This window comes from Panthera uncia (assembly GCF_023721935.1).
Source record: "Panthera uncia isolate 11264 chromosome B3 unlocalized genomic scaffold, Puncia_PCG_1.0 HiC_scaffold_2, whole genome shotgun sequence".
Classification (NCBI taxonomy): domain Eukaryota; kingdom Metazoa; phylum Chordata; class Mammalia; order Carnivora; family Felidae; genus Panthera; species Panthera uncia.
The window spans coordinates 1,668,475-1,696,094 of record NW_026057583.1 but is presented as its reverse complement, the minus strand read 5'-3'; the positions used below and the strand labels follow the sequence as shown (position 1 = coordinate 1,696,094).

At 47.9% G+C, this 27,620-nt stretch overlaps 1 protein-coding gene across 7 annotated transcripts in view; it reads left to right on the top strand.

Annotated features, from left to right (window-relative positions):
- IQGAP1 (IQ motif containing GTPase activating protein 1) overlaps positions 1-27,620 on the top strand; it is a 224,954-nt gene that overhangs the window by 122,598 nt on the left and 74,736 nt on the right. For all 7 annotated transcript variants that reach the window (XR_007454151.1, XR_007454149.1, XR_007454150.1 and 4 more), the window contains exon 38: positions 10,776-10,874. Coding sequence is in view for 4 of the 7 variants with exons in the window: in XM_049614186.1 (XP_049470143.1) it covers positions 10,776-10,874 (99 nt within the window). In the remaining 3 variants the exon portion in view is untranslated. The remainder of the gene's footprint in view (positions 1-10,775; positions 10,875-27,620) is intronic.

Here is a 27,620-nt window from a genome sequence, read left to right as displayed (position 1 = left end):
GGTGGGGGAGCCGCGGGGCTGGGGGGGGGGGGGGGGGGGGGGGGGGGCGCATCGCGTGCGAGGGAGGCTTCCCTCTCCGCTCCGCGGAGGTGCCTTCTCGGTCCGCTGTACTGCGCTCGGCCCGGATGTGTTAGGAGGACTGGCAAGGTGCACGGCGTCGCTGGTGACGGAGGAGGGTCCAGGAGGAATGAGTAAGGCGCGAGCCGGGACAAACACCCGGAGGTTGGGAAACTGCGGAGTGAGGCAGTGGAGGATGGAGAGCCAAGAGGAGTGTCCGCGCAGGGCCGCGGGGAGGAGGGTCCGCGGGAGCCGGCCAGGCCTTGAGGCCCCCGAATGCTGACCTTGAAGGACCATCGCGAGCACCGCGGAGGATCTGCAGATGCGGGGCGGGCTGGGGGCAGAGCGGCTGCGCTGCGGGTCCCCCGCTCACTTCAGCTGCAGACACGTTGTTTTTTGGGCCAGTACGGTGTTTGGGAAAACTTCTTGAATCTGTTGCCAGAAGTTTTTAATTGGGACATTTTCATATCAAATCAATCTTTCTTTTCTTTTTCTTCCTTTCTCTCTCTTTTTCTTTCTCTTCCTTCCTTTCTTTTTCTTTCTTTCTTTCTCTCACTCTTTTTCTTTTTTCTCTTCCTTTCTCTTTTTTCTATCTCTTCCTTTCTTTTTCTTTTCTTCCTTTGTCTTTCTTTTTTTCTTCCTCTCTTTTTTCCTTTCTTTCTCTTCCTTCCTTTCTCTCTCTTTTTCTTTTTCTTCCTTTCTCTTTCCCTTCCTTCCTTTCTTCCTTCCTTCCTTCCTTCCTTCCTTCTTCCCTCCCTCCCCAGTCTCTCCCCTCTTTTTCTTCTTTCCATTTCTGTGTATATTTCTATTTCTTAAAAAAAATTTTTTTTAACATTTATTCATTTTTGAGAGTGAGAGAGACAGAGCTTGAGTAGGGGAGGGGCAGAGAGAGAGGGAGACACAGAATCTGAAGCAGGCTCCAGGCTCTGAGCTGTCAGCACAGAGCCCAACACGGGGCTCGAGCTCATGGGGCTCGAGCTCATGGACCCACGTGAGATCACGACCTGAGCTGAAATTGGACGCTTAACCAACTGAGCCACTCAGGTGCCCCTCTGTGTCTGTCTGTGTCTATGTCAATTTAAAATTAGGAGACCTGGTAGCAGTTATCCTGAATTCCCATATGACATCTATCGGCTGGAGCTGGGTGGTGGTTGCCCCTCAACTGGGGCACAAATTCTCGAGTTGGTCAGGTTCACACCACACCCTGTCATGAGCTCCCACACCAAAGCTGGGTGTCATTTGCCACTTACCATATTTTTGATGGTGTTTTCTTTTAGTGAGGCAAAAGGGAAATGAAATATTTCTTATACTTACATTTTTTTTTTTAACGTTTATTTATTTTTGAGACAGAGAGACAGAGCATGAACAGGGGAGGAGCAGAGAGAGAGGGAGGCACAGAATCTGAAACAGGCTCCAGGCTCTGAGCTGTCAGCACAGAGCCCGACGCGGGCCTCGAACCCACGGGCCGTGAGATCATGACCTGAGCCGAAGTCGGACGCTTAACCGACCAAGCCACCCAGGCGCCCCTCTTATACTTACATTTTTATGCTAAGAAAAATATACAAAGAGAGAAAGAAGGCCGAGGGTTTCAATAATTTTTTTTCTCATGCCCTGGCCAGCTGCCCTCGTTTATTATCTGCCTGGTTTCCACAGGCGTATACACGTGTGACCTTGGTTAGACTCAGGAGTGAGCATCATGAGCTCAGAGCCCGTAGAGAATGGTTGGGTGAAAGCTGAGGTTTACTGCTGGGATGTGTGTGTTATGTGTTGTTTAGATACATACAGTGTGCGCACAAATACATGCCCTCTGCATGTCTGTAGAGCTAGAGTTGGTCCAGTCTCTCACCCAGTTCATGAATCCTCTTTAAAGCACTCCTGATGGGGTGCCTGGCTGGCTCAGTTGGAGCCTGCGACTCTTGAACTCAAGGTTGTTAGTTCTGGCCTCACATTGGGTGTAAAGATTACGTTAAAAAAAATAAAAAAAAATAAAAATAAAGGGTTCCTGATAGATGAAGCCATGAGTAATGTATAGACTCTTTTTTTAATGTATTTACTTACATATTCATGTATTTATGTATTTATTTACATATTTACAAGTTTATTTATTTTGAGAGAGAATGTGCGTGCACGAGCAGGGGAGAGGCAGAGACAGAGACAGAGACAGAGACAGAGAGAGAGAGAGAGAGAGAGAGAATGAGAATATCCCAAGCAGGCTCCTTGCTGTCATCCCAGACCAGACTGTGAGATCATGACCTGAGCTGAAACCAGGAGTCGGATAGTCAACCAGCCGAGCCACCAAGGCATCCCTGTATAGACTTTTTAAGGCACATTTTTTTTCACAGACCCTCCATGTTCATTTAAATGAGTTTGGTTATGTTACTTAAAAATAATTCAAACATAAACTTGTACATAAAGTCCTTTGATTATAGTTGTGGTTCAATCATAACTAAAAGATGTGCACAGAACAAATTCACTCAGCGTTAAAAAAGCAATAAATTCGAATTAACATCATTAATTTGATATGATAAATGCTAATCTGCCAAACTGAGTTGAAGCTCTCGGTATGAATATGATGCTAACCCCTAATAATTCAGATTTTCTTGGGTTAAACGAGGCTGGTCAGGTGTGCTCCACGGGATAACTCAGTTCACCCACTGCTTTCCTCTGTTGTGATCACTACAAAATTATGATGTCACTTTTCCCTTTACCTGGGACAGTACATCATGTTCATGTTAGTTCTTCCTGTGTTCTTTCTCTGCTATCAGTTTTCAGATAAAGTAATACTATTTGGGTTCACCGTGTTTATTTTTTTTTGTATATGTTAAAAAAAATTTTTATGAGTAATCTCTATGCCAACCTGGGGCTTGAACTCACAACCCTGAGATCAAGAGTTGCCTGCTGTACAGACTGAGCCAGCCAGCCGTCCCAGGTCCAACCAATGTGTTTACAACACAAAGGCAAATGATAACACTGGATTTGCTGGGGGATATTTGCTTATTTAAAAACTTTAAGGATTATTTTCATAATGAAATTCACAAAACTGAACACTTCTCATAGGGAACTCTTAGATTCCCGAAGTATATGTCTATAAACCTTCAAGGGTCCAAAGATCCCAGGTGGAGAAGAATCCGTCTAGTTCATTATCAGTCACTGGATGACAGATGTACTGACTTTCCCATGGCATGGCGTTTCCCATTTTTCCATCAGCCCGTGGCAGAATGGATAATCGATGTGGGTACTCTTTCCTCTCTGAGCCTGGGCTGCTCTTCAAGGCATTCTCTGCACAATCAGAGCCAGTCCTTCAGAGTTGGAGTTAAGTCTTATTTGCCTAGTCGGTGGGATAGACTAGATTATGGAGAATTTTTCACTCTAGCTGTAGCGGCTCGGCCTTACTAGGAAGCAGTGGGAATATTTGGAGAAGAGAATGCTGTGGGAGGGTTGCTTCAGTGGCGGTCCTTGGGACGGTAGGAAGGATTCACAAGTGGATCCTGGTATGCCTGGAAAGAGACCGTTCCTTTTTTCATTCATTTGCCAGTACTGGAGTACCCGCCGTGGTTGATGGGGTGGGGGGTGGAGGCCAAGACTTGGCGCCTTGCTTCAAAGGTCTTATTAATTTGTTCATCAGATGCTTATCGTATCCCTGGTGTGTGCCAGAGATTAGGATGGACACAGGGCATATCACAGCCAGCAAGCAAAACACAGTCTCCTCATGGATTTTAGGGTTTAATGGAGAAGATATTCCTGTGACAAGTCAGGACACGTTTTGATGAATATTGCAGAAAGGGAAGCAGGCGTAGCTCTGGGAATGGATGGTGGGGAGTCCTCACCTCTTCTAGTGGCCTAAAGGATTGGTGGGGTTGGGGTAGCCATTTGAGGGTATGTGCTTGTGTGTTGAGGGAGAGAGAATGTTTCAGGTGTAGGGAACAGAGGCCCAGCCAGGGGACAAAGATGGTGATCTGAGCTGAGGCATTCACAGGGATCAGATCGTAGAGACAGGACCTGGGACTTGATCCTAAGGACAATGGCGAGTCAAGGAAGGGGTTGACGTAGGGGCGATTTGCGATGCCTCTAGCTCCAGGATCGTGGATAGAACAGAGGAGAAGGTGGCAGAGAAAGCATTTGGAGGTCATGATAGTCCAGAAGATGTGATGATGGCCTTGACACTGGTGGGGGGGGGGGGGCAAGAGGAAGGCAGAGAGGTGAACAGATCGATACTTTATAGGAGCTAGAAATGACCAGATTTGGCAAATGGACGATCCACAGCTTTCAGACTTGAGCCATTTCCGCGTATCTTCTAGAAAGGGGGGCAGCACTGGTGGGAGCAGATGCTTCACTGTCAAGAGATGGTGAGTGTTAGGTGCCTATGAAGCACGTAAGTAGAGATGGCCCCTGCAGGCCGTTCTTTACATGGTCCTGAAGCCACATGAGGATCTCCGAATAAGGGGGGGGAAGTCTGGACCAGTGACAGAAGTATGGGGACCTTTGGTGTGTAGTTTTAGGAGTAGACTCAGCCGCCTGGGAAGAATTTCAAGAACACGTCTTGCAAATTGGTGAACTAAACTCTAATTTGACCCTTGCAAGGGTAGAAAGGTGTACATGTGCCCAAATGTGTCTTTTTTTTTTTTTTTTTTTGAGACAGAGAGAGACAGAGCATGAACAGGAGAGGGGAAGAGAGAGAGGGAGACACAGAATCTGAAACGGGCCCCAGGCTCCGAGCTGTCAGCACAGAGCCCGACGCGGGGCTCGAACCCACGGACCGTGAGATCATGACCTGAGCTGAAGTTGGACGCTTAACCGACTGAGCCACCCAGGCGCCCCATCTTTTTTTTTTTTTTTTTTAAGTTTATTTATTTATTTTGAGAGGGAGAGAGTGCGTGCACAAATGGGGGAGGGGCAGAGAGCAAGGGAGAGAGAGAGAATCCCAAGCAGGCTGTGCCCCACGGTCAGTGCTGAGCCCAATGTGGGGCTCGAACTCAGGAACCGTGAGATCGTGACCTGAGCCAAAGTCGGATGCTTAGCCAACCAAGCCACCCGGGTGCCCCCAAGTGTGTTTTTTAAAAAAAATAATCAGGAGCAACAGTGAATATTGGGATTTGACATCAAAGTCAGGATGCTGGCTTCTTTTGAAAAATGAAATCATCTAACGACACTCCCCCTATATTTCTGCCTGGAGCCCTGCCCGCAGTGGCTTCCCCTGGCAGAAGGGGCATGTGACGTACGTGCTCCTCAGTTTGCCACCGTCCGCACTGCTCCCTGCGGTGCCCCTCGCAGTGACCCCTGCCGCTTCACCTCTCTTCCGCGCTTGGCACCTGCAGGCGTTTGGGGTTGTGAGGCCTGCTGTGGAGGGAGACGTGGACAGGCCCAGAGAAGCCCAAGGAGCTTAAAGGGAAGGTGGGGGAGGGGAGCCAGCAAAGAAGACGGAAGAGCAGCCGGAGGGGGAAAAGCGAGAATGTCAACCAGCTGAGCCCGGTGCTGCTGCCTCGGTCTGACATGATGAGGGACGCGTCGTTTGGTCCAGTCAAGTGGCGGTCGCTGGTCATCTTGGCGAGAGGCCCTGCATTCACGGGGTGCTGGTTGGAAAGGAGGCTGGGAGGCACTGAGGACCAAACGGAAGGAAAGAGGACTGCAGGCTTGTTCCAGAAGGTTGACTTTGAAGGACAACTTGTAGTTTTGACACACCGCAGGGTAAACACAGCCCATCAGCCTGGAGCGCTCGTTTAGTTTGAATGTTGGGGGAGAATCATCTTTGTGTTGAAAGCAAACAAATATTGGACGTGTTCTGTAAGCAGTGAGGCCTCTAAGGCGGAGTAAAGACTAGACATACTGGATTGGGGCTAAATATTGAGCGCTGTCTGTTTGCCGGGTACCGACTGTGCTGACTCCTTTGCATTCGTTATCTCAGATGGTTTTCACAAAGACCCTATGGGGTGCGTATCCAGAATATCCTTTATTTTACAGATGAGCAAGCAGGCTCGAGAGGTGCGGTTGCACGGCTGGTCAGTGGCAGGGCTGGGGTTTGGATGTGGCTGCTCCGCTGAGCGTGCCCGCGACTGCTTTCGTCCCCCATCCGGGGATCTAACTGCACTGGCAGCCTGTGTCGAGAACACTTTCCCCATTGAATTGCCACGATCCTTTTGTCAAAAATCAACTGGGAAAAAAAAAAAAATTCAACTGGCCTGATACCGTGTGGGTCTGTGTTCGGACTCCCTCTTCTGTGTTGTTGACCCGCACATCTCTCTTCTTGTTAGTAGCACTCCGCCTGGGTGACTGCGGCTTTGTAGTAAGTCTTGAAGTGAGGTAACTTCAGTCTTCCAACTTTGCTCTTTCTTTTAATGTTCATTTATTTTTGAGAGAGAGAGAGACAGAGCGTGAGTGAAGGAGGGGCAGAGAGACACGTGCACACACACAGAATCCAAAGCACGACCCGGGCTCTGAGCCATCAGCGCGGAGCCCGACATGGGGCTCAAACCCACGAACCGTGACATCGTGACCTGAGCGTTGAAATAGGACGCTCAACCCACGGAGCCACCCAGGCGCCCCTACTTTGCTCTCTTGAAAAATTGCTTTGGGGCGCCTGGGTGGCTCCGTCGGTTGAGCGTCCGGCTTCGCCCCGAGTCATGATCTCGCGTTTCATGAGTTCGAGCCCCGCGTCGGGCTCTGTGCTGACAGCTCAGAGCCTAGAGCCTGCTTTGCGCCCCTCCCCTGCTCATGCTCTGTCTCCCTCTGTCTCAGAAACAAATAAACATTAAAAAAAATTTTTTTAAATCGCTTTGGCTACCGTAGGTTGGTCATTTGCACATCCATAAGTTTTAGGATTCTGTCGTCAGTTTCTGTAAAAAGGCCTGCTGGGCTTGTGTTTGGGATCGATTGTTGGGAGACTTGGATCTCATTTCAGGTAGACCTTGAAGGGCGGTCCACCCAAGTGTGTGACTGTCGGCTAAGGGTCGCTGACTTAAGTTACAGGGTGAGGCATGTAGGGAAAAGGAGTGGAGGAGCCAGGAATGAGGTAAGTGGGAGCCGATCTCGGGCCACAGTCGAGGAATGGTAGGGTGCCATGAGGTCTTGGGCAAACAGGATAACCCAAGCCCTGTGCGGGGGGAGCAGCCGCTTCTCAGCCGCATGCATCGTGGCCACGCAAGAACGTACACTCAGCGTTGTTCGATCTTCCAATCAAGAGAAGTTGGGAATCCAGATTTTTGTACAGTCTTCCGACGGGAAAATGAAAGTGTAAAGCGTCGAGTGGGTCAGGATCCTGTGGGTCAGCCAGAACTCGCTAGGCTAAACGTGGCCTCTGGCCTGCCAGTCTGTGACCTCTGCCTTAGGCTACTCATTCTTCGGTGCTCACTTTCGTTATTAGTAAGCATTATGGTGTTGAAGACCGTCTCGAAGGTTCTTTCTAGGTCGCTGACTCTATATTTCAAAAGAGGAAAATAGCCAAGTTACTCGAGGGTTTAGGAGGTAGTTGAGAATGGCAACAACGATAATACTTGGAGAGGTTGTCCGCGGCTTTACGTTTTCTATCCCCCTGTCACGTCTCTTCTCTCTCTCAATCCTCACATTGTCTCTGTGAAGTAGACAGCAGAATAATTTACCCAGCCAAGTGGGGGCTTCGGGTCACACAGGTCTTTCAACTCCAAACCCGGTACTCTTTTTACTGTGGCGCAACAGCCTCTGAAGACCCTAGAATGGGCACTTGGGGATGGAGCCCACCCATGGGAGGCTGTGAGAGGGCCTTCCGCTCAGTGGAAGGCACGTCTCCAGCGGGATTCAGAACTTAGCCTGCTGCAGTGCTAAGGCTTTCGCGTAAGAGTGAAAGCCTTTGTGAGAACTCTCTGGAGGCAAGAACTTTGGCATGTGTTCATCTTAGTAGGACAGTGCCTGGTATGGTGACACAGTGAAAAGTTTTTGTGTGAGCGAATAAGTGGATGGATTGATGGAGGAAGGAATCAAAGGCTCTAGATCAAGGGGTCCAAGAGTTTTGTCTAGAGAATATCAAGGATAGAGAGTCACGTGCTTCTGGTAAGAGTTTCGAGAACGTTAAGATCAAAAGCAGAGACTTTATTCTTGTAACTCAGCTGATGGATGGAAAAGGCTCACTATGTCCTTCCTCCTCCTCCTATTTGGCTCTCAGATCTGGGTTTTGATGAAAAGATTACAACTGCTTCCCAGTGCGGTATGTTTGAGAAAGCAGATACTGTGTGTTCAAGGAAGTTAAGGCCACCAAGGGGTTTTGTATGCCTTTAAAACTTCCAGCCAGATACAGGCTTTTATCTTTTGGGGATGCATATTGAAATATGGAACGATACGACGTCTGCATTTCTTTCCGGGAGGGGCGGCACGGGTAGTGAAGCTGGCAAAGATAAATCAAGACTGGACATAAGATAATCGTGGAAGCTGGATAGATGGGGTTTCATTGTACCCATCTCTATTTTGTATATATTTGAAATTTTTTATAATAAATATGAAAACCAAACAAAATCAGAGAGCTTCATAGGGCCAGTGATGCTTTTTTTTTTTTTTTTTTTAAATCTTCTTTATTTTCAGAGAGAGAAGAGAGTGAGCGAGCAGGGGAGGGGCGGAGACAGAGAATCCCAAGTAGGCTCCACGCTGTCAGCTCAGAGCCTGACGCGGGGCTCGAACTCATGAAATCGCGAGATCGTGACCTGAGCCAAAATCAAGAACCAGACTCTTACCTGACTGAGTCATCCCGGCGACCCCCCAGTGGTGCTTGTGATCCATCAAACTTCACTTTTCTCTGAGCTTGTAAATAGTATGATCATCGAGAGAAATGAATAATGGAAGGGACCATAGCACCTAGAAAAATGTGGGTTTTGGGGCGCCTGGGTGGCTCAGTCGGTTGAGTGACCGACTTCGGCTCAGGTATGATCTCGCAGTTTGTGAGTTCGAGCCCCGCGTCGGGCTCTGTGCTGATAGCTCAGAGCCTGGAGCCTGCTTCGGGTTCTGCGTCTCCCCCTCTCTCTACCCCTCCCCTGCTCACGCTCTGTGTCTCTCTGTCTCTCAATAATAAATAAACATTAAAAAAATTAAAAAAAAATGTGGGTTTTGAGATAGCTATAGCTTGGCCTCTTCTAGCTGTGTGCCCTCAGGCAAATGGTGAACTTTCCTAAGTCTGGGTCTCCAGGTCTGTAAGGGCAGGATAATATGAGCTTGGTGGTTGTGGGGAGGGTTAGGGATGAAAGGAGCAGAGCACCTGAGGACAGCATCTGGCTCATCGCAGGGGCTCTTATCTGGCAGTTTTCATTATTATCAAAGGGCCTAATAATGAAAGGGTAAAGAACCTGCTTGGGGGTTCCCACCTACTGTTTCTTCCCTATGTGAATTCTATGTGCCGAGCGCTCTACAACCACAAAGGTCGTTTATTATTTTAGAAACAGAACCTTAAAGACCAAATGGGACCACCTTGGGGTTTCCAAGAACTGTAACCAGTTCACTGCCTTTGGATATGAAGCAAGGAAGAGCTTGCAGAAGGAAGTGAGAACAGTGGGGTGCCATTTGATAGCTGTCGAATTTGCCTTCATCTTTGCCCCAGTTAATGACGATCTTCAGTGTTAGTGAGTTTTGTTTGTGATAAACTGTTTCCTCACATATACATGGGTACACCCCTTGGGAAATCATTGTGGCGTTATGTATTGAGAGCCAGCTGAAGGCCCATACCCAGAGACTTAGTACTCACTCTTTGGCATGTGTTCTAAAGAAATGATGCAGAAGAAGAAATGCTATATGGCCATTCAAAAAGATTAATATCACAGAAAAGGGGCGCCTGGGTGGCTCAGTCGGTTGAGCGTCCGACTTCGGCTCAGGTCACGGTCTCGCGGTTCGTGAGTTCGAGCCCCGCGTCGGGCTCTGTGCTAACAAAACACCTCAGAGCCTGGAGCCTGCTTCGGATTCTGCGTCTCCCCCTCTCTCTGCCCCTCCCCTGCTCATGCTCTGTCTCTCAAAAATAAATAAACGTTAAAAAAAATTTTTTTTTTTTAAATATCACAGAAAAAAGTTAAGATGTAGGCATGAAAGATTGTGGCTATGATTACCGCTGTGCGGCTATTATACATGTAGATGGAGACAAGAGCACGTAGAAGGGAAAACAGCTAATGTGTTGGAGTCACCGAGTGTGGCTTAGATTTCCTTTAAGAAATTCTTTTATTGCCGTTAAAGATTGTGCCTGCACACCTACACACGCACTCAAAGGCCTTGCGAAGGCCTCACTATCATGGTGCATGGGACATTTGGAACGTGGGTAAAGTCTTCCCCCAAAGTAGGCTCATCAAAACCCGGAAAGTGGGGCGCCGGGGTGGCTCAGTCGGTTGAGCGTCCGACTTCGGCTCAGGTCATGGTCTCGCGGTTTGTGGGTTCGAGCCCCGCGTCGGGCTCTTCTGCTGTCGGCACAGATCCTGTCTGTCTGTCTGTCTGTCTGTCTGTCTCTCTCTCTCTCTCTCTGTGCCCCTCTTTGGCTTGCTTTCTCTCAAAAATAAATAAGCATTAAAAAAAAAGAATTTTTTAAGTGGAATTCAGTGGAATACTATTCAAAAAGAATCCGAAAGCACTGGAAACCTGAAGGTTTCAGGTAGGAAAAGGTAGAAGAGGAATCGAAACCAAGACTTGCACTCTTGAACCATTTTACTGCAAAACACCGCACATCGATGCTCCTCTCGGATCTTTGCTGTCCTGTCTCACCCGTCTCGGAATCTCTTTGTTTCCAGGTCCAATTTCAGAAGCTTCAGCAGCTCCGCCTTACGCAGTACCACGGAGGATCCTTACCAAACGTGAGCCAGCTGCGGAGCAGCGTGCCAGAGTTCCAGGTACCTCCAGATACTTCCTTTCTTCAGGCTGAAGCGAGTGTTAAAAAAAAAAAAAAGAAAGAAAGAAAGAAAGAAAGAAAGAAAGAAAGAAAGAAAGAGGTTGTCCTTACAGAGATGAGATCTTGAAGGATGCAGTTCAGTGTTCTTCTGGGAAGTCGACCATTCTTTTTCCTAGTTCCTGCAGCAGGAGATAGTGTTATCTCACAGGCCAGCGGTCTACGGCTGCCCTGTCCGGTAGAGACGTGCTGTGAGCCACGTGCGTAATTCAAACCTTTCTAGGAGCCACATTAAAGAAAAAGAAACAGGTGTCATTAATTTCAATATTGTTTAAGTGACTTAGTTGCTTAACTAAGAATGACATGTCAGAAATGTCATGTCAACATAGCAGCAGCACAACAAACACAAAGGAGATACCTCACGTTCTTTTTTAAATCAGTCTCTGAAATCCGGTGGGTGCCGTATGCTTACAGCCCGTCTCCGTTCAGACTCGCCACAGTTCACTGCTTTCGTGTGGTGGTTTTCGGCCGTCTTGGACGGTATGGATCTAAAGCACAGATACGTGGTGTCTTTTGCACTTAGATTAGTGCGAGGTCATAGGGTGCTTCAATCACTCACATCAAGTGGAGAGTCTTGTACAGAACAACGTGGAATTGATAGTTCAGACAGCGGTGTGGGATGCTGTTGTTAAGATCCAAGTGAGAATTACTTAGGTACCCTAGTCCCTCAGAAACCAGAAGCCTGTCGTTCCAATTAGACAATGTAAGATTGGGTATTCAAATTGGGATATAAACTTTAAGACAGGGCATACGTTGATCTATTTGAGTGACTCCCATTTTCAAAGTGCTGTCTTCTTTCTTTGTTGTAAAAGCCGGGCTCACTTGTTTGATGATGTCCCATAAGGCACAAGTATTCTTAAAAATGGAGACTTCCATTTGATCAAATAGGAGTGCTAATAGGAGTTCTTAAATATAATGGTTATTAGAAAAAGTACAATATGACCACATTTGTGCCTTATTACACTGGAGTCTTGTCTTTACCATATTGATATGAATCTCACTGTAGTGTTGCCTGTGTTTGGGGATCTGCCTCTATAGATCACATGCTCTTCTACATGGGCCTACTGGATCATTTGGTATCCAGATAAAGTAGATCTCTGCTTTATGCTGGATTTCTGGCTTCTGAAATCGTCTTTGTTGAGGTTTGCTGTGTTTGAGATCCTGATTTTGTGGTACTTTGTAGTCAACTTCAGAGGAATATAGAACTTCCCGTCCTGCCCCTGCCCTGTCGCAAAGGGGAATGAATGGGATGAACTAACAGCCCTTGACCCTCTCAGGATTCTTTCTTTGGATACTTTCATTGCTTTGAAACAATCACAAATTTACAGAAAAATTGGAAGTTCAGTACAAATAACAAAAAATATTTTTTTAATGTTTTTATTTTATTTTTGATATATATATATAGAGAGAGAGAGCGAGTGTGTGCGCAAGCGGGGGGGGGGGGGCGGAGAGGGAGACACAGAATCCGAAGCAGGTTCCAGGCCCCGAGCTGTCCGCACAGAGCCCGATGCGGGGCTCGAACTCATGAACCGTGAGACCATGGCCTGAGCTGAAGTCTGAGATTCAACCCACTGAGCCACCCAGGCGCCCGCACTTTTTCATTTTCTTTTTTTACCCCTTGAGAGACTAAGTTGTGAACCTGATGCTCTATCAGCCCAGAGTATTTCACTGTGTATTTTCCTGTAAGCAAGGACGTCGTCACTCATAACTCAAACAGAGCCATCAAAATCAGAAAATTAGCAGTGGAATGTTATTACCGCCTGATCCATAGACCCCGTTCACATGTGGTTTCACTGCATGGCCTATTATGGCCCTTCCTAGCAGAAGGATCCAGTTCAGAATCACATGTGTTCAGTTATTGTCCTCAGTCTCCTTCAGTCTAGAACGGTTTTTCAGTCAGTCTTTTATCTTTGACATTAAAAATAATGTATTTTTTTTTTTTTTTTGACTTTTGTGATCTGGCCACTTTTGAAGACCATTAGCCAGGAATTTTGTAGAATGTCCCTCATTTGGGGTTTGTCTGATGTTTCTTTGTGATCCGAGTCAGATTATGTGTCTTTGGCAGGAGTGGCATGGACTGACGCTGTTACTGTGTCCCCTTGAGTGGGTGATTTTCTTTCGTCCTACCACTGATGGTAGGAGTGGAGTTTGTCCCATGCCTCTTCGCGTTAAAGTTACTCGTTCCCTTTGTAATGAACAGACGCTTTGTGAGGAGATACCGTGTCCTGCTCCTTATCAGGCTTCCTTACATCTTTTTATTTATTTCTGAATATCCAGTTTTGTGGCTTCTTCTTTAATTCAGTGGGTTAGTCTGTAACTATTAGTTACTTTGATGCCCGTATCATCCCCGGTTAGCCCAGTACGAGCCTTCTTCCCAGGATTCCTGACAAATTGAGAAGAAAAAGGAATCCTAGGAATACAGATTTCAAAAGAAAACAGGTTTGTTTTAAGTAGGTTCCACACCCAGTGTGGGGCTTGAACTCATGATCAAGATCAAGATCATGATCAAGAGTCACGTGCCAACCAGGCGCCCCCAGATTTTTTTTTAAGTAAGTTTTTTTGAGGTGTAATTTGCTTACAATACGATTGGCCTGGCTCAGGCATACAGGTCTGTGTTGTATAATCACCACCGTAGTCAAGATACAGAAGAGTTCCATCATCCCCCAGAAGTTCCTTCATGTCCCTTTGTAATCTGGCTCCACCCCCCACCTCCAGCCCCTGGAAACCACTGCTCTGTCGTTCAGCCTGTCCCAGCGTGTCCTATGAAGGGAATCAAAAGTGTGTAATTTTACAAGCTCTTCTTTCACTGAGCAGATCGCATTTGGGAAGCATCCACATTGTTGCTGGGGGGCTTACGACAGCAGAAGTCTAGTCTCTGAGGCTGGAAGTCTGAGATCAGGGTGTCGGTTGGGTTCCGCTCTCGGAAGGCTCCAGGGGAGAATCCTGCCTTGCCTCGTCCTAGCTTCTGTTGGTTCCTTGGTGTCCCTTGGCTTGCAGCTGCTCACTCCAGCCTCTGCCTCCCTCCCTCTGACCTTCCTGTTTGTAGGTGTCTCTGTGTCCAAAGCTCCCTCCCCCTTCTCTTTTAAAGACACCAGTCCCGGGGTGCCTGGGTGGCTCAGTCGGTTAAGTGTCTGACTTCAGCTCAGGTCACAATCTCGCGGTCCGTGAGTTCGAGCCCCGCATCGGGCTCTGGGCTGATGGCTCAGAGCCTGGAGCCTGCTTCCAATTCTGTGTCTCCCTCTCTCTCTGACCCTCCCCCATTCATGCTCTGTCTCTCTCTGTCTCTAAAATAAATAAACTTAAAAAAAAAAAAAAAAAAAAAGACACCAGTCCCTGGATCAAGGGCCCACTCTAATCCAGTATGATCCCATCGTAGTCTGATTTTATCTGCGAAGATTCTGTTTCCAAATAAGATCACATTCACAGGTACTGGGGATTCGGGCTTGAGCATATCTTTTCAGGGGAACATAATTAACTCCCTGCATTGCGTTTATCTGGAGTTTATTCCTTTTTATTGCTTTCTATTCCATTATATGGGGGCGCTAGGGTTCCTTGATCCTCTCATCAGTTAACGGGCGTTTGGATTATTTCCACACTTTGGCACTTGTGAATAAAGGTATTCACGTATAGTTTTTGTGTAAATACCTAGGAGTGGAACTGCTGGGTGACATGGCACGTGCAGCTTCAACCTTATAAGAAGCTGCCGAACCGTCTTACAACGTGCCTGTGCCGTTTCACATTCCCACCAGGAGGTACAAGAGAGGGCCCCAGTGGTTCTGCCCTGCTTTCCAGCACTTCGTACTCCAATATTTCAGGGGTTTGTTTTTTGATTGTGGGAGAAACACAACATCAAATTTACCATCTTAACCATTTTTAAGTGTCCAGTTCGAGTACAGTGTCATATACACAGTGTCAAGTATATTCACATGGTTGTGCAGCCGATCTCCAGAACGTTTTCATGTTACACAACTGAAGCTCTGTCCCCATTAAACAACCACTCCCCACTCCCTCCTCCCCGGGGCCCCCGTAACCACCACTCTCCCTTCAGCCTCTGAATTTGAGTGCTCCGGGCGCTTCGTGTCAGTGGAGTCCTACGGTACTTGTCTTCTCCCGACTGGCTTATTTCACTCAGCAGGCGTCCTCAAGGCTCATCCATATGGTAGCACATGACAAGACTTCCGTTTTATTCAAGGCACGGTAGCATTCCGTCGTGTGTATAGACACATTTTGTTTATCCGCTCGCCCGTCACCGACATTCGGGTCGCTTCTACCTCTTGGCTACTGTGAATAACGCCACTGCGAACATTGGTGTGAAAACGTCTCTTAGAGGCCCCGATTTCAGTTCTTCCGGGTGTGTCCTCAGAAGTGACCTTGCTGGATCAGATGGTAATTGGATTTTAAATATCTTGAGTAACAGCCATACCATTTTCCACCGCGTCCGCACCATTTTGCGTTCTGGCCAGCAGTACGCGAGGGTCCAGTTTGTCCACATCCTCGCCAACACTTGTCATTTTCCGTTTTTGTTTGTTTGTTTAATAGCAGTCGTCCTAATGGGTGGGAGGTGATGGAAGTTCGGTTTAAAAGATTTTTGTCGTTCTAGTGCATGTGTTGTGCTATCGTATTATTATTATTTGTTAATGTTTATTTATTTTTGAGAGAGAGACAGTGAGAGTGCAAGCCGGGGAGGGGCAGACAGAGGAGGGGACACAGGATCTGAAGAAGGCTCCCTGGGCTGACAGCACAGAGCCCGCCACTGGGCTTGAACTCGCCAACCATGAGATCACGACCTGAGCTGAAGCCAGATGCTCAACCAACTGAGCCGCGCAGACGCCCCAGACTTTTGCCTAATTTTTAACTTGAGTTGCTCATTTCCCTATTACTGAGTTGTGAGAGTTCTTCATGTTTGGATGCCGTTTCCTTGGGAGATACGCATTTGCAGCTATTTTCTCCCTGTCTGTGGCTTGTCTTCTTTTCCCAACAAAGTCTTGAAAAGCAGAAGGTTTTTTTTGTTTTTTTTTTTTTAATGTTTATTTATTTTTGAGAGAGAGACAGAGCGCGAGCAGGGGAGGGGCAGAGAGAGGGAGACCCAGAATCCAAAGCAGGCTCCAGGCTCTGAGCCGTCAGCACAGAGCCCGACACGGGGCTCGAACCCGCGAACTGTGAGATCATGACCTGAGCCGAAGTTGGACGCTTAACCGACTGAGCCCCCTAGGCGCCCCAGAAGTTTTTAATTTTGATGAGGTCCAGTTTATCAGTTCTGTCGTTTTATGACTTATGCCTTTCGTGTCTTATCTAAGAATTATTTGCTTAACTCAAGGTCACAAAGATGTTTTTCCTGTGTGTGCTTCTGGAAGTTTTATGGTTTTGGGTTGTACACCTAGATATTTCAAGTTAATTTTTTTTTTTTTTTTTTAACGTAGTGCAAAGTACGGGTTGAAGACCACTCTCTTTGCCCGTGGATGTTGAATTGTGCCGGCATCATTTGTGAGAAGACTTTTCTTTCCCTATCAAATTGCCTTGGCATCTTTGTTGAAAATCGATGGAGCATATATGCGTGGGTCTCTGTCTCTAGACTCTATCTTCTGTTCCATTCATCTTCATATTTCTCATTTTGCTAATGCCATACTTTTTAAAAAAATTAATATTTTAAAGATTTTATTTTTAAGTAATCTCTACGCCCAGTGTGGGGCTTGAACCCACAGCCCCACGATCAAGAGTTGCATGCTCTACTGACTGAGCCAGCCAGGCCCCCCAATACCACATGTTCTTAAAAAATTGAGGTATAATTGGCATGTAATGTTATATTAGTTTTAGGAGTAGAATGTAGTGATTTGATATTTGTACGTGTTGTAAAATGATCACTACAATAAGACTAGTTAATTTCTGTCACCAAACAGAAAAAAAAAATTTTTTTATGATGAGAAATTAAGATTTACTCTCTTTGGCAACCTTCAAATAGGCCATACAGTTTTATTAACTGTAGTCACCATGCTGTACTTTATGTCTTCATGACTTTATTTGACAACTAGAAATTTATACCCCGTGAGCTCCTTTACCCATCTTCTCCCCTCATTCCCCTTTTTAAGATTCTGTATATAAGTGGGATCCTCATACCACACTTTTTGGTTTTTTTTAATGTTTTTATTTTTGAGAGAGAGACTGAGCATGAGTGGGGGAGGGCCAGAGAGAGGGGGAGACACAGAATCCGAGGAGGCTCCAGGCTCCAAGCCGTCAGCACAGAGCCCGACGCGGGGCTCGAACTCCCAAACCGTGAGATGATGACCTGAGCCAAAGTCGGACGCTTAACCGACTGAGCCACCCAGGCGCCCCCATACCACACATTGTCTGGATTGAAAGCCTTACCTTTACAGGCAGGCTTGGAATCAGGTAGCGAGACTCCTACAAGGGTGGTCTTTTTTTTTTTTTTTAATGTTGTGTGGTTTATTGTAGTTCTTTTATCCACACAACTGCAGAGTCAGTGTGTCGATTTCTACAAAGAAAGCCTGCTGGGATTTTAGACGGGATTGCATGTGATCTGTATATCAGGTTGGGGGGAGGGGGGAAGTGACGTCTCAATAATAACGAGTCTCCCAATCCATAAACGCGGTACAGAAGCACAGATTTTGATTCAAGTTAAGTTGCTTATAATTATTTATTTAGACACAGTCCTCTCCCTTTTATGTTTATAGATCACTTTGGAGTTTACCAAATGTTTTCACATCCATTATTTTACTTGACCTTCACTACATTAGTTTGGTAACCACAGTACTATTTTAATATTGGTGACAGACCAATTTTCTGTCCGAATGGAAGATCTAAAAGCACATTCTTTTCCTTTAACCCATTGGGCCCTTTTGCAGAGGACAGAAACTTATCAGATGAGTAAAGCAAACCTAGCTTCTCAGGCTGCCTTCTGATGATCCTCAGCGAGGGGTGGGCCATCAGTCGGGGGGTGGGGGGCTGGCTAGAGTTACAGCTCCAGGCGGGACCTGGCGTCTGTACACTGAGGGCAGAGAGAAGGAGGTGGCATCTCTGAAGGCTCGGGATGTGTCTCCGGGTTAGGGGAGAGCCAGCCATTCTTCAGCCTTGAGCCAGCCTAGCCTGCCTCACAGCTAAGGCACCTGCTGGTGTGTGGCCCGATTGTCAGGCAGCTGCAGAGAGAGGGCTGGCTATCCGGGAGTAGTTACAGCCTCTCCCAGCCTCCATGCAACCTGCCTCGTCCTTTCAAATTGTATCACTGAAAACTCATGGCGCTTTTTACGTTCCTGATCACTACATTTTAACAAAATTGCGTCATCTTGTTGATAACTGAGGGTCTGTAAGTTCTAGCTAATTTAGGGAACAATCTGGTAGCCAAAGGGAGAAAGCCGTGCCGCGTGGCAGGAAAGATGTGGAAGGCCAGGTCCGCGCTGGTGATTTTCTTGAGGCCTGCTGCCCATGTGAGAGCGTATAATGAGGCCCAGAATGTGCACAGTAAGTGTGGGAGAAGACCAGAACTTAAACACTCTGGCTCCTAGTTCCATTTTTATGGCTTTCTTTTCTAATTTTTATAAGATTCTTTAAAAAAAAAATGACTGGCAAAAGATACTATTATCAAATTCCAACAAATGGAAAACATTAGTAGTAATCTTAGTCCAAAAATACTGTTGATAATAGCCAGCATTTATTGAGGATATGCTGTGGACCATACACTTCATTAAACTCTGCCTAGATTATTTAATCTTCACAAAACCCTTTGGGGCTATTGTTGTCTGGGGGCTCATCTCATTTTTCTAGGAGTTTTTGCTTTTCTGTTTTTTAATGTTCATTTACTTTTGAGAGAGAGCAAGAGGGACAGAGCGTGAGCGGGTGAGGGGCAGAGAGAGAGGGAGACACAGAATCCGAGGCAGGCTCCAGGCTCTGAGCTGTCAGCACAGAGCCCATTGCAGGGCTCGAACCCCCGAACCGTGAGATCATGACCTGAGCTGAAGTCGGACGCTCAACCGACTGAGCCACCTAGGTGCCCCAGGTTCGCTTTCTTAAAACACTTCCATTAGGGAAGATTTCAATCATATTAAACAGTCATATTTGCATGTATCTTGATCCCATGTGAAGAGCTGTTGGCCTGAGATGACTTATACTTATGTATAAGCTTGTATTAAATATAAAAAAAAATGGTTGCCTCAACTTCCTATGGCTGGTTTTCTGAATCTGTAAAATGTATCCAAAGGAAATTGTGGACAGTGTTTCAGTAACTTGGTATTAGTTTGGACAGGCAGACAGGGAGTTATTTGAAACCTTTGCTTCGCTCCCTTTAGCAGTCTTGTAGCAGCTTTTGAATCCTCCTGTGTCCTCATGTAGAAAATCCAGTCCTGTCCACATATTTGAATTCCAGACCTCGAGAGCCGCTTCTTGGAATTTCAGAGTAATATCATAAGTAGGGTATAGGCGTCAGCATGTAGCATCTGAAACACCTTCACTTCCTACAGCCAGACTCAGCTCTCAGCTCTGCTGGCTCTTGTCCACACTGAAGGCTGTGAGGGCCTGAGAGGACCCAGGGGGGCAGAAGCGGGTTTGCATGGAGCACTGAGCTCTGCCTGCCCACCCCGTGGCACGAGGGACTCTCCCAGCCTCCGGAGCTGAACTCCAAGCAGGTGAGAAGCTAGGTGGCGAAACAAGACGGATTGATGCTCTCTGAGTCTCCTCGCAGATAGCGGAGGGCGGGACGGGTAGGTGAACATCTCGTAGTCCTTCGTTCCGAAGGGAAGAGCTGAGGTTCCTCGATGCCACCTTGAAAGCTCTGGGGGGGGGCTGCAGACCGCCGTCCCTGAGTCCCCCTAGGCACATCATACAATTCCCTGAACCCTGTGATGGTAATGACAGTCACTTGATAAGAGTTGGTACAAGGATTCGATGAATGCAGAATGAAAGCAGAAGGGCTTTGGAAACTGGTGTCCAAAGCTCCCATCGGTCATTGACACAAGTAGTGCTTAGGGACACTTTTGAAGGAGGAAGTTTGTCCTTACCGCTTTCTACTCTTTTTGTTCAGACCTCTTCTTACTTCCTCTCCCCACACCCCCAGGGCCCACGCTCTCCAGGTATGGTGGTCACTCGCCAGAGGTGGCTCTTTACCTTTAAATTAATGAAGATGAAATAACATTCAGAATCCAGTTTCTTGGCCACACAGCCCTATGGCTGGTGGCTGCCGGGGTGGTGGGAGTGTCCTCACGCTGAGCTCTGGGCCCCAGTCTCAGCCCAGCCCAGCCCAGCCCAGCCCAGCCCAGGCTTCCTCTTCCCCTCCCCTTCCCAGCCCAGCTTCAGAACCATCCTCCCGCCCTCCTTCCCTTCAGCAGCCAGTCAGATTTGTGTGTCCTGGCTAAAGTGCTTACTTGGATTGTAAGAAAAGCATTCTGATTAAATTGCATACCAAAACAAACTCAGCCTCCCCTGAGTCTCAGAGGCACACGCGTTTCACAAGAGGATGCTTGCGGGGGCGCCTGGTGGTCCAGTCCCGTAAGCGTCCCACTCTTGATTTCGGCTCAGGTTGTGATCTCGTGGTTTGTGGGTTCGATCCCCGGGTCGGGTTCTGTGCTGACAGCATGGAGCCTGCTTGGGGTTCTCTCTCCTTCTCCCTCTCTCACTGCCCCTCCCCTGCTTGATCTCTCTCCCTCAAAGTAAACAAATAGACCCACCCGGGACGGCTTTGTGTTCTCCTGTCCCCGCTCCCCTCCAAGAGAGGCGTTCAATCTCTTCCTTTTCACTTCTCGTTAACTGACAGGCCGATAAATGGTAAATAAGTTCAGCACGTATTTCTTAAGTACCTGCTACGGGGGCGGAAATAGAACACGTTCTGTATGAGGTGCAGGAAACCAGCTTTGTGTCCTGAGGGTTGGTGGCCTGCACGGGGCCACTGCTCCTCCCCCCAGGCAGGCTGCCTGGCCTCGGCCGTGAGCGGTCCACGTAGGGTGAGGTCTTGAGTCACAGATGAGGGGGTGTCCACAGAAGCCTCGAAGCTGCCCCTTGTACCGCCTGTCCTTCTTTAGACAGTCTGTCTGTGTCTGCCTTCAGCCCCCAGCGCCTCGTAGTTCCTGAGGGTCCCTCATCGGTTCTTTTGCCCCCTGGAGCTTTGGCAGTGACATGAGGCGTGAATGGGCCGCCCGCCGGCCTCTGCCTCCACTGGGTGCTCCCCAGGAGAAGGCTCCGGTGGCGGGAGGGGCCTGCGTGCTGGGCTGTGACCCTGGGCACGTCCTCAACCTCTCTCAGCCTGCTTGTTCACATGGAAAATAGGGACAGTCATGTTTACCTGTAGGTGACGGGGGGCACGGAGGAGACACCAAGGGATTTGGGAGCTGGAGTGAGCTAAGATGTAGAGATAAGTGATTCCTTCCCAAGCCACTCACCAACCTCTGCTTATGTATGCTCGTTCGTCACAGCCCCGTGGCTTCTGTGGCACAGTCATCGGCTCCAAAGTTAAAAGTGAGAGGGAATTTTGTTCCCAAGGTCATAAACCTTAGCCAGTGCTGCTCTTGGGTACAGATGCTCTCTACCAGCCATGAAACAATACCCTTTTATCCCAATACCAGCAGATATGACAAGATAGGGCAGTGACCTTCTGCATGAGAGTTAGGAGACATTCACACGTTATTTTAGCGTGTTTTATTCCCAGGAAAGATTTTCACTGACGACCAATATCTATTTTACGTTATGTCTTAGTTTCTTTTTTGGAGAATGACACTTTTCTGACCTGGTCCCTAAATTCTGCTTAGGAGTCCGTACCTCAAACTACATGCATTTTGCAACCATGATTTTTTTGTTGTTGTTGTTGTTTTAACTATCTCTGTGTTGGATTTGCTCACTGGTTTACCTTTGACTTCTGACTCCCAAAAGCATGTTCTCCTCTTCTGCTTGAGGAAATAGTGAGACACACAGAAAGGGGCTTGTTTAATAGCTTCGGAATGCGCATCTGCCCCAAAATAGGAACTGTGACCAAGAATATAGTAGCTGTATTTTTTTTTTTTTTTTTTAATTTTTGGGACAGAGAGAGACAGAGCATGAACGGGGGAGGGGCAGAGAGAGAGGGAGACACAGAATCGGAAACAGGCTCCAGGCTCCGAGCCATCAGCCCAGAGCCTGACGCGGGGCTCGAACTCACGGACCGCGAGATCGTGACCTGGCTGAAGTCGGACGCTTAACCGACTGCGCCACCCAGGCGCCCCTGTATTTTTAATACAGATTTGGGCAATACTTTTCCCTTCCTTTTAATCTAACGCTACGTATTGAATAGTGGACTCAGGAATTAAAAAAAAGAGGAAAGTAGACAACTCATGAATCTCTAGCCGTTGGGAACTGAGGTCTCTGAAACCGTGCACGGGGCTGGGAACCACACACCGAATTACAAACATCTGCATCCACAGGCACTCGATCAAGGAGTCTGGAGCAGCGCCACGTTCATTCTGCCTCTCACATGCTCCCGGTTATTCACGGCCAGGAGGGTCAAGCATAGCACGGGGGCTCCAAATAGCCCCTTTAGAAGGCACTTATATACCGGTAATTTAAAGTTTCCATGCCAGAAAAGTTGCAAGAGATGAGAACTTCTGAGAATCCATCTGTCGGATGAAACCAATGAAAAGCTCGGTGAGGACTAAACGTGCCAACATGAGGTTTGTTTACAAATCCAAGCTTTAGGGCAGGGCTGCCTGGGTGGCTCAGTCAGCTGAGCATCTGACTCTTGAGTTTTGCTCAGGTCATGATCTCATGGCTCACGGGTTCGAGCCCTGCATCGGGTTCTGTACTGACAGCTTGGAGCCTACTTGGGATTCATTCTCTCTCTCTCTCTCTCTCTCTCTCTCTCTTTCTCTGCCCCTCTCCCACTCATGTGCACCATGCTCTCTCTCTCTCAAAATAAATAAGTAAACATTAAAAAAAAAACAACTTAAAAAAAAAAGGCTTTAGGGCAATACAGAGGCTACACGGTACGATGGCCGGAAGGCCAGACTCTGACTTTCAAATCTGGCCTCTGCTGCTTCCCAGCTGTGTGGCCTCGGGTGGATCATTTAACATCCCCCCCCCCCCCCCCCCCCCCGCCTCAGTTTCCTCAGCTGTGCAGGGGGGATGGTAGCAATGCTAACATCAGACTTTTGCTGTGAGGAATAAATGAGTCAATGTATCTAACAGTCTTAGAGCAGAGCCCAGCGCACGGGGACCGTGTGGGGGAGTCTGACTCTCAGGATTGTCCCTCCCACACCCTCCCCCGCCCCCGCCCCCGCCCCGCTGTCCTCGCCTCTGGAGCTGCTCCTGTACCATGGGTGTGACTTCCAGTCCTGCCACCTGCCAGTCCTGTTCAGCCTCCTCTCCGTTTCTGCGCAGGGGGAGTGGGGGTGGGTGTGATAGGACCTCCCTCAGTGGGTGATGCTGAGCCTGGAATGTGCCCCTGTCACTGTTGCTGTTGCTCGGGTGGCTCCCGGCCCGGGTGGCTCTCCGCACTGCGAGATGTGTCACAGGTTAACTTGTTCTTACTAACAGCTAAAACTTAACAAGTTTAATTTGAGTCGGGAAAACGTATTTTTAGAAAGCCATTAGAGCTATGTCCGGGTTATCCCCACCGTATCGTTATTGCTGTTCATTCCCGTTTCGGGAGGTGGAGAGTGCCCACAGAAGGCTGCCCTGCGCCCCCAGGGTTGGGCACGGCCCGGGGACACCGGTTGGAACACGGGTCCCTCATCCAAACGCTGAGTGTCCCGTGTGGGGGCAGAAAACGTGTTTGAGAACCGCTGGTCACGGGGTGCTGTGCCTTCTGCCACTCTCATGTTCCTGCTGTTCCACGCGGCAAAACTCTGTTCCCGTTGCTTGCCAGACTACAACCCCCACAGCCAAGCCTTCTTATCCTGTGCAGACATACCTCCGTGCAAGGAAAATACGTGTTTGACTGTTGAAATCACTTTCCATTATAGTAAACAGCTGCTGTAACTTGCCCTGACTTTATTCATTAATTAATATTTATCGAGTGCCTGTTATGAATGAGGTATTATCGGGTTTATGAGGATAATTGAGAAAATGTCCATTTAAGAAGCTTATAACTAACTAAGCTTGATGGACAGATCACAGATGCAAGGACTACAGCTGAAAAACATTGATTCTGGGCTTCCTTTTCTTCTTTAGCTTCCATTTTGAAACTTTTACATTCAGGAAAAGTAATACATTGTATCCATTTACAGCCTGTTAGTCTTTGTTGTTCATTATAAAAGTAATACATGCTCACTGCACACAATTTGGACAATATGTAAAAATTAAAAGGGAACAGAAAACATTTCATCAACAAAAATTACCACTTTAATGTGGTTTTTTTATTTTTTATTATTCTTTTCTTTAATGTTTATTTATTTTTGAGAGAGACAGAGACAGAATGTGAGTGGGTTAGGGGCAGAGAGAGAGGGAGACACAGAATCCGAAGCAGGCTCCAGGTTCCGAGCTGTCAGCACAGAGCCTGACGCAGGGCTCAAACCCATGAACCATGAGATCATGACCTGAGCAGAAGTCGGAGGCTCAACCGACTGAGCCACCCAGGCTCTCCTTAATGTGGTTTTTTAAGTTATTTTCAGGGGCGCCTACATGACTCAGTTGCTTAAGTGTCGGATTTCTGTTCAGGTCATGGTCTCGCCGTTCCTGAGTTTGAGCCCCATGTCCGAGCCTGAAGCCTGCTGCATATTCTGTGTCTCCCTCTCTCTCTCTGCCTCTCCCCGCTTGTGCTCTGTCTCTGTCTCTCAAAAATAAATAAACGTTAAAAAAAAAAAAAAGTTCCTTTCATGCAACTTGTACATAGGTAATATTCTCTATGTTTATATCCTGTTGGGTTTTTTTTTTCATTTCAGCCATTATGTAATCATTATTTCCCTATGTTATTAGAATACTTTATAATTTTAATAGCAAAATATTTCATCATATATGACTTACGACCACTCCCCCTATATGTTGGGCATTCGGGTTGATTCCAGTTTTTCTTTATTATAAGCAATATAATAATAAACACCTTGGTGTATGAGTCATCTGTATTTGTGATCATAGATTTCCAAGGGGGAATTATTCAGCCAGGGTAGAAATATTTGTAAGGTTATTAATATATGTGGCTTTGTTGCTTTTTGGCACAGATATGTAACCTGACAATTTTTTTTATTTTGCTTTGAATATTCATTGCCTTAACTGTAAGAGATCCTAAGCCTTTGCACATGCTGCATTCCACGTGTTGACTGTTCCACAATGACTCCAAAGTTCATGACATAAAGTAGTTTGCATATTTACTGAAGCACAGAGTTAATCACATGGGCCTTGGGGCTGGTGTGGCACAGTCGAGTCCCTTGGCTGTGAGTGACTGAGGCTGCCTGGCTCCTGTTTGATCAGGGCTTCATGGTTCTTTGCAAGTGCTCTCGTACATTGCTTTGTAAATTTACTTATTTTTTCATATGGAGAACTTTTGTGAAAACTGAGATGGCTGTTCATTTATGGCATACAAATGTGCATAGACTATCTGTATCAGAGATATGTGACCCAAGGCAAAACCCAGGAGTTTGCACAGATATTTCCATATTCACAAGTGTGAAGTTTTGCAAAGGCCACTCCTTTCTAGTTGGTTGGTATAGTAAGTGCGAATCTCTCATTTCCGGGAAAGAAGTGTGATTTCATCTTCAGTGCAAGCTGAAGAAATTATGCTCTCTGTAATAACTGATCACATAGAATAAGTGATTCTATGTATCTTTATAAGAAAACGTGAAAGTAAATACACAGACGAAATCCTCAGACAAGGAGCCGCTACGGAGATTGTCCCCGTCCTTGCCTTAACTTTAGAAGAAGTTCTTTGTATTTGGGTGGGAATATCTTATCCTCCAGCTAGGAAAGAGAGCGTGTGGAAAACAATTTCATCAACGTCGAGGACTCTGAGAACAAGCGCAGCGAAAGAGACCTCGCTCAGGCCAATCACGCTAATCTCTGCTTAACCTTGCACTGGTAAGCGCCAGCCTCCCAGGCCGCAGGCCAAGAGCGGCCTCCCCCTCACCCCTCTGTCTGGGCTCTTGCTCCCTGAGGTCGCTTCCACCCCCCACCCCGCCCCTCCCGTCTGGCTCCCACAACACTTCTGGCATTTGTTTAGCAGGCTGCTGAAAAACTGGCACCCCTAACCCTTCTCCTCCTGGGACCTACCTTTTGCCCCTCCCCATGCGGGTCCCAGGCACATGCAATGTGGGACCTCCTTTTGGAGAGACTTGGGTTTTTGCCCACCTGGACCTTTCACAGAGTGATTGGCCTGGTGGCCTGCCCATGTTCAAGGTCTCGAATCAGTGTGTCCTCCCCCAGCGTCACCTGATGATGTGGCTGTGGGTGCCGATGGAGTCGGGTCTGTCTGCGTTCTGGCTTCGGTCCCAGGCTCCCGGGCCACCTGCCCCCTGACTAGCCAGCCTGTCCGCCGTCTCTAGGACCCAGCCCCATCTGAGGCAGGGGGACTGAGGCCGCCTCCCGCTCAATAATTTGGCTTCTAGTCACCATGTTGACCTCGTGCCTCAGCTCGGATCACTGGACTCTTGTCTGGTTCCTGGGTGCCAGGATCCCATGGTAACCTGCTCATATCCCTGTGCCTTGTTTTTTATCAGCTTCCCTCCCGGGGACTGAAGTCCTGCCCTGAAACACAGTGAGCAATGCACTTCCCTGATTCTGTCTCTCTGACTGGATTCCAGAGCGCCCCGGATCTCTCATTGCTCTGCAGGGCCTGTGGTCAGGAAGCCTCCGTTCTGGACACTTGCCCCAGCAAATGGCAACTCCATTCTTCCAGTTCCTTAGGCCAAAGGCTTGGAGTCATCCTTAACTCCTCCTGGTGCGTCCCATCCCACATCTGAGCCTTTGGCGAGTTCTTGGTTCCACGTGGAAAATACATCCAGACTCTGACTACCTTTGGTCTAAGCCACTGTCATCTCTGCCCTGGATGCCTGCAAAGAGCCTCCTGCCTGCCTTCCTGGCTTCCGTCCTCGTCCCCTTCCACTTCTTCTCGACAGTGCCATCTGAGTGGCCTGTGTAAAATAGGGGCCGGGGCGCCTGGGGGGCTCCGTCAGTTAAGCGTCCGACTTCGGCTCAGGTCATGATCTCACCGTTCACGGGTTCGAGCCCCTCATCGGGCTCTACGCGGACAGCTCAGAGCCTGGAGTCCGCTTCGGATTCTGTGTCTCCCTCTGTCTCTGCCCCTCCCCTGCTCACGCTCGTGCTCTCTCTCTCGCTCTCTCTCTCTCTCTCTCTCTCTGTCTCTCAAAAAGAAACATTAAAAAAATTCTTAAAATTGGAGCCAGACCGTATCACTTGTCTTTCTAGAACCCTCTGACGGCTTCTCCCCTCACTTGGTGTAGAGCCAAAGGGCTGCGTGCAGCAGGGCCTGGAAGGGCCCGCTCGCCTCTCTGCCTTTACCCCCTGCACATCTGTGTAGCTCCTTCCTCGCACTCCCCTCTCGAGCCACACTCACCTTTTCCTCGGCTCCTTGAAGCCTCTCTAGGATCCCTCTGCCAGGAACACTCCTCCCCCCACAGCGGCATGGCTCCCTCCCTCCCGTCTCCGTCTCAGGTCTTTTGGTGCTTTGCTGTGGCACCTCCCATCCTCCCATCCGCATCCGCCCATCCACGAGGCCTCCTCTCTCTAAAGTCACAGCCCCCTCCCCTCTCTCTCCCACTCAGCCTTTTCTCCT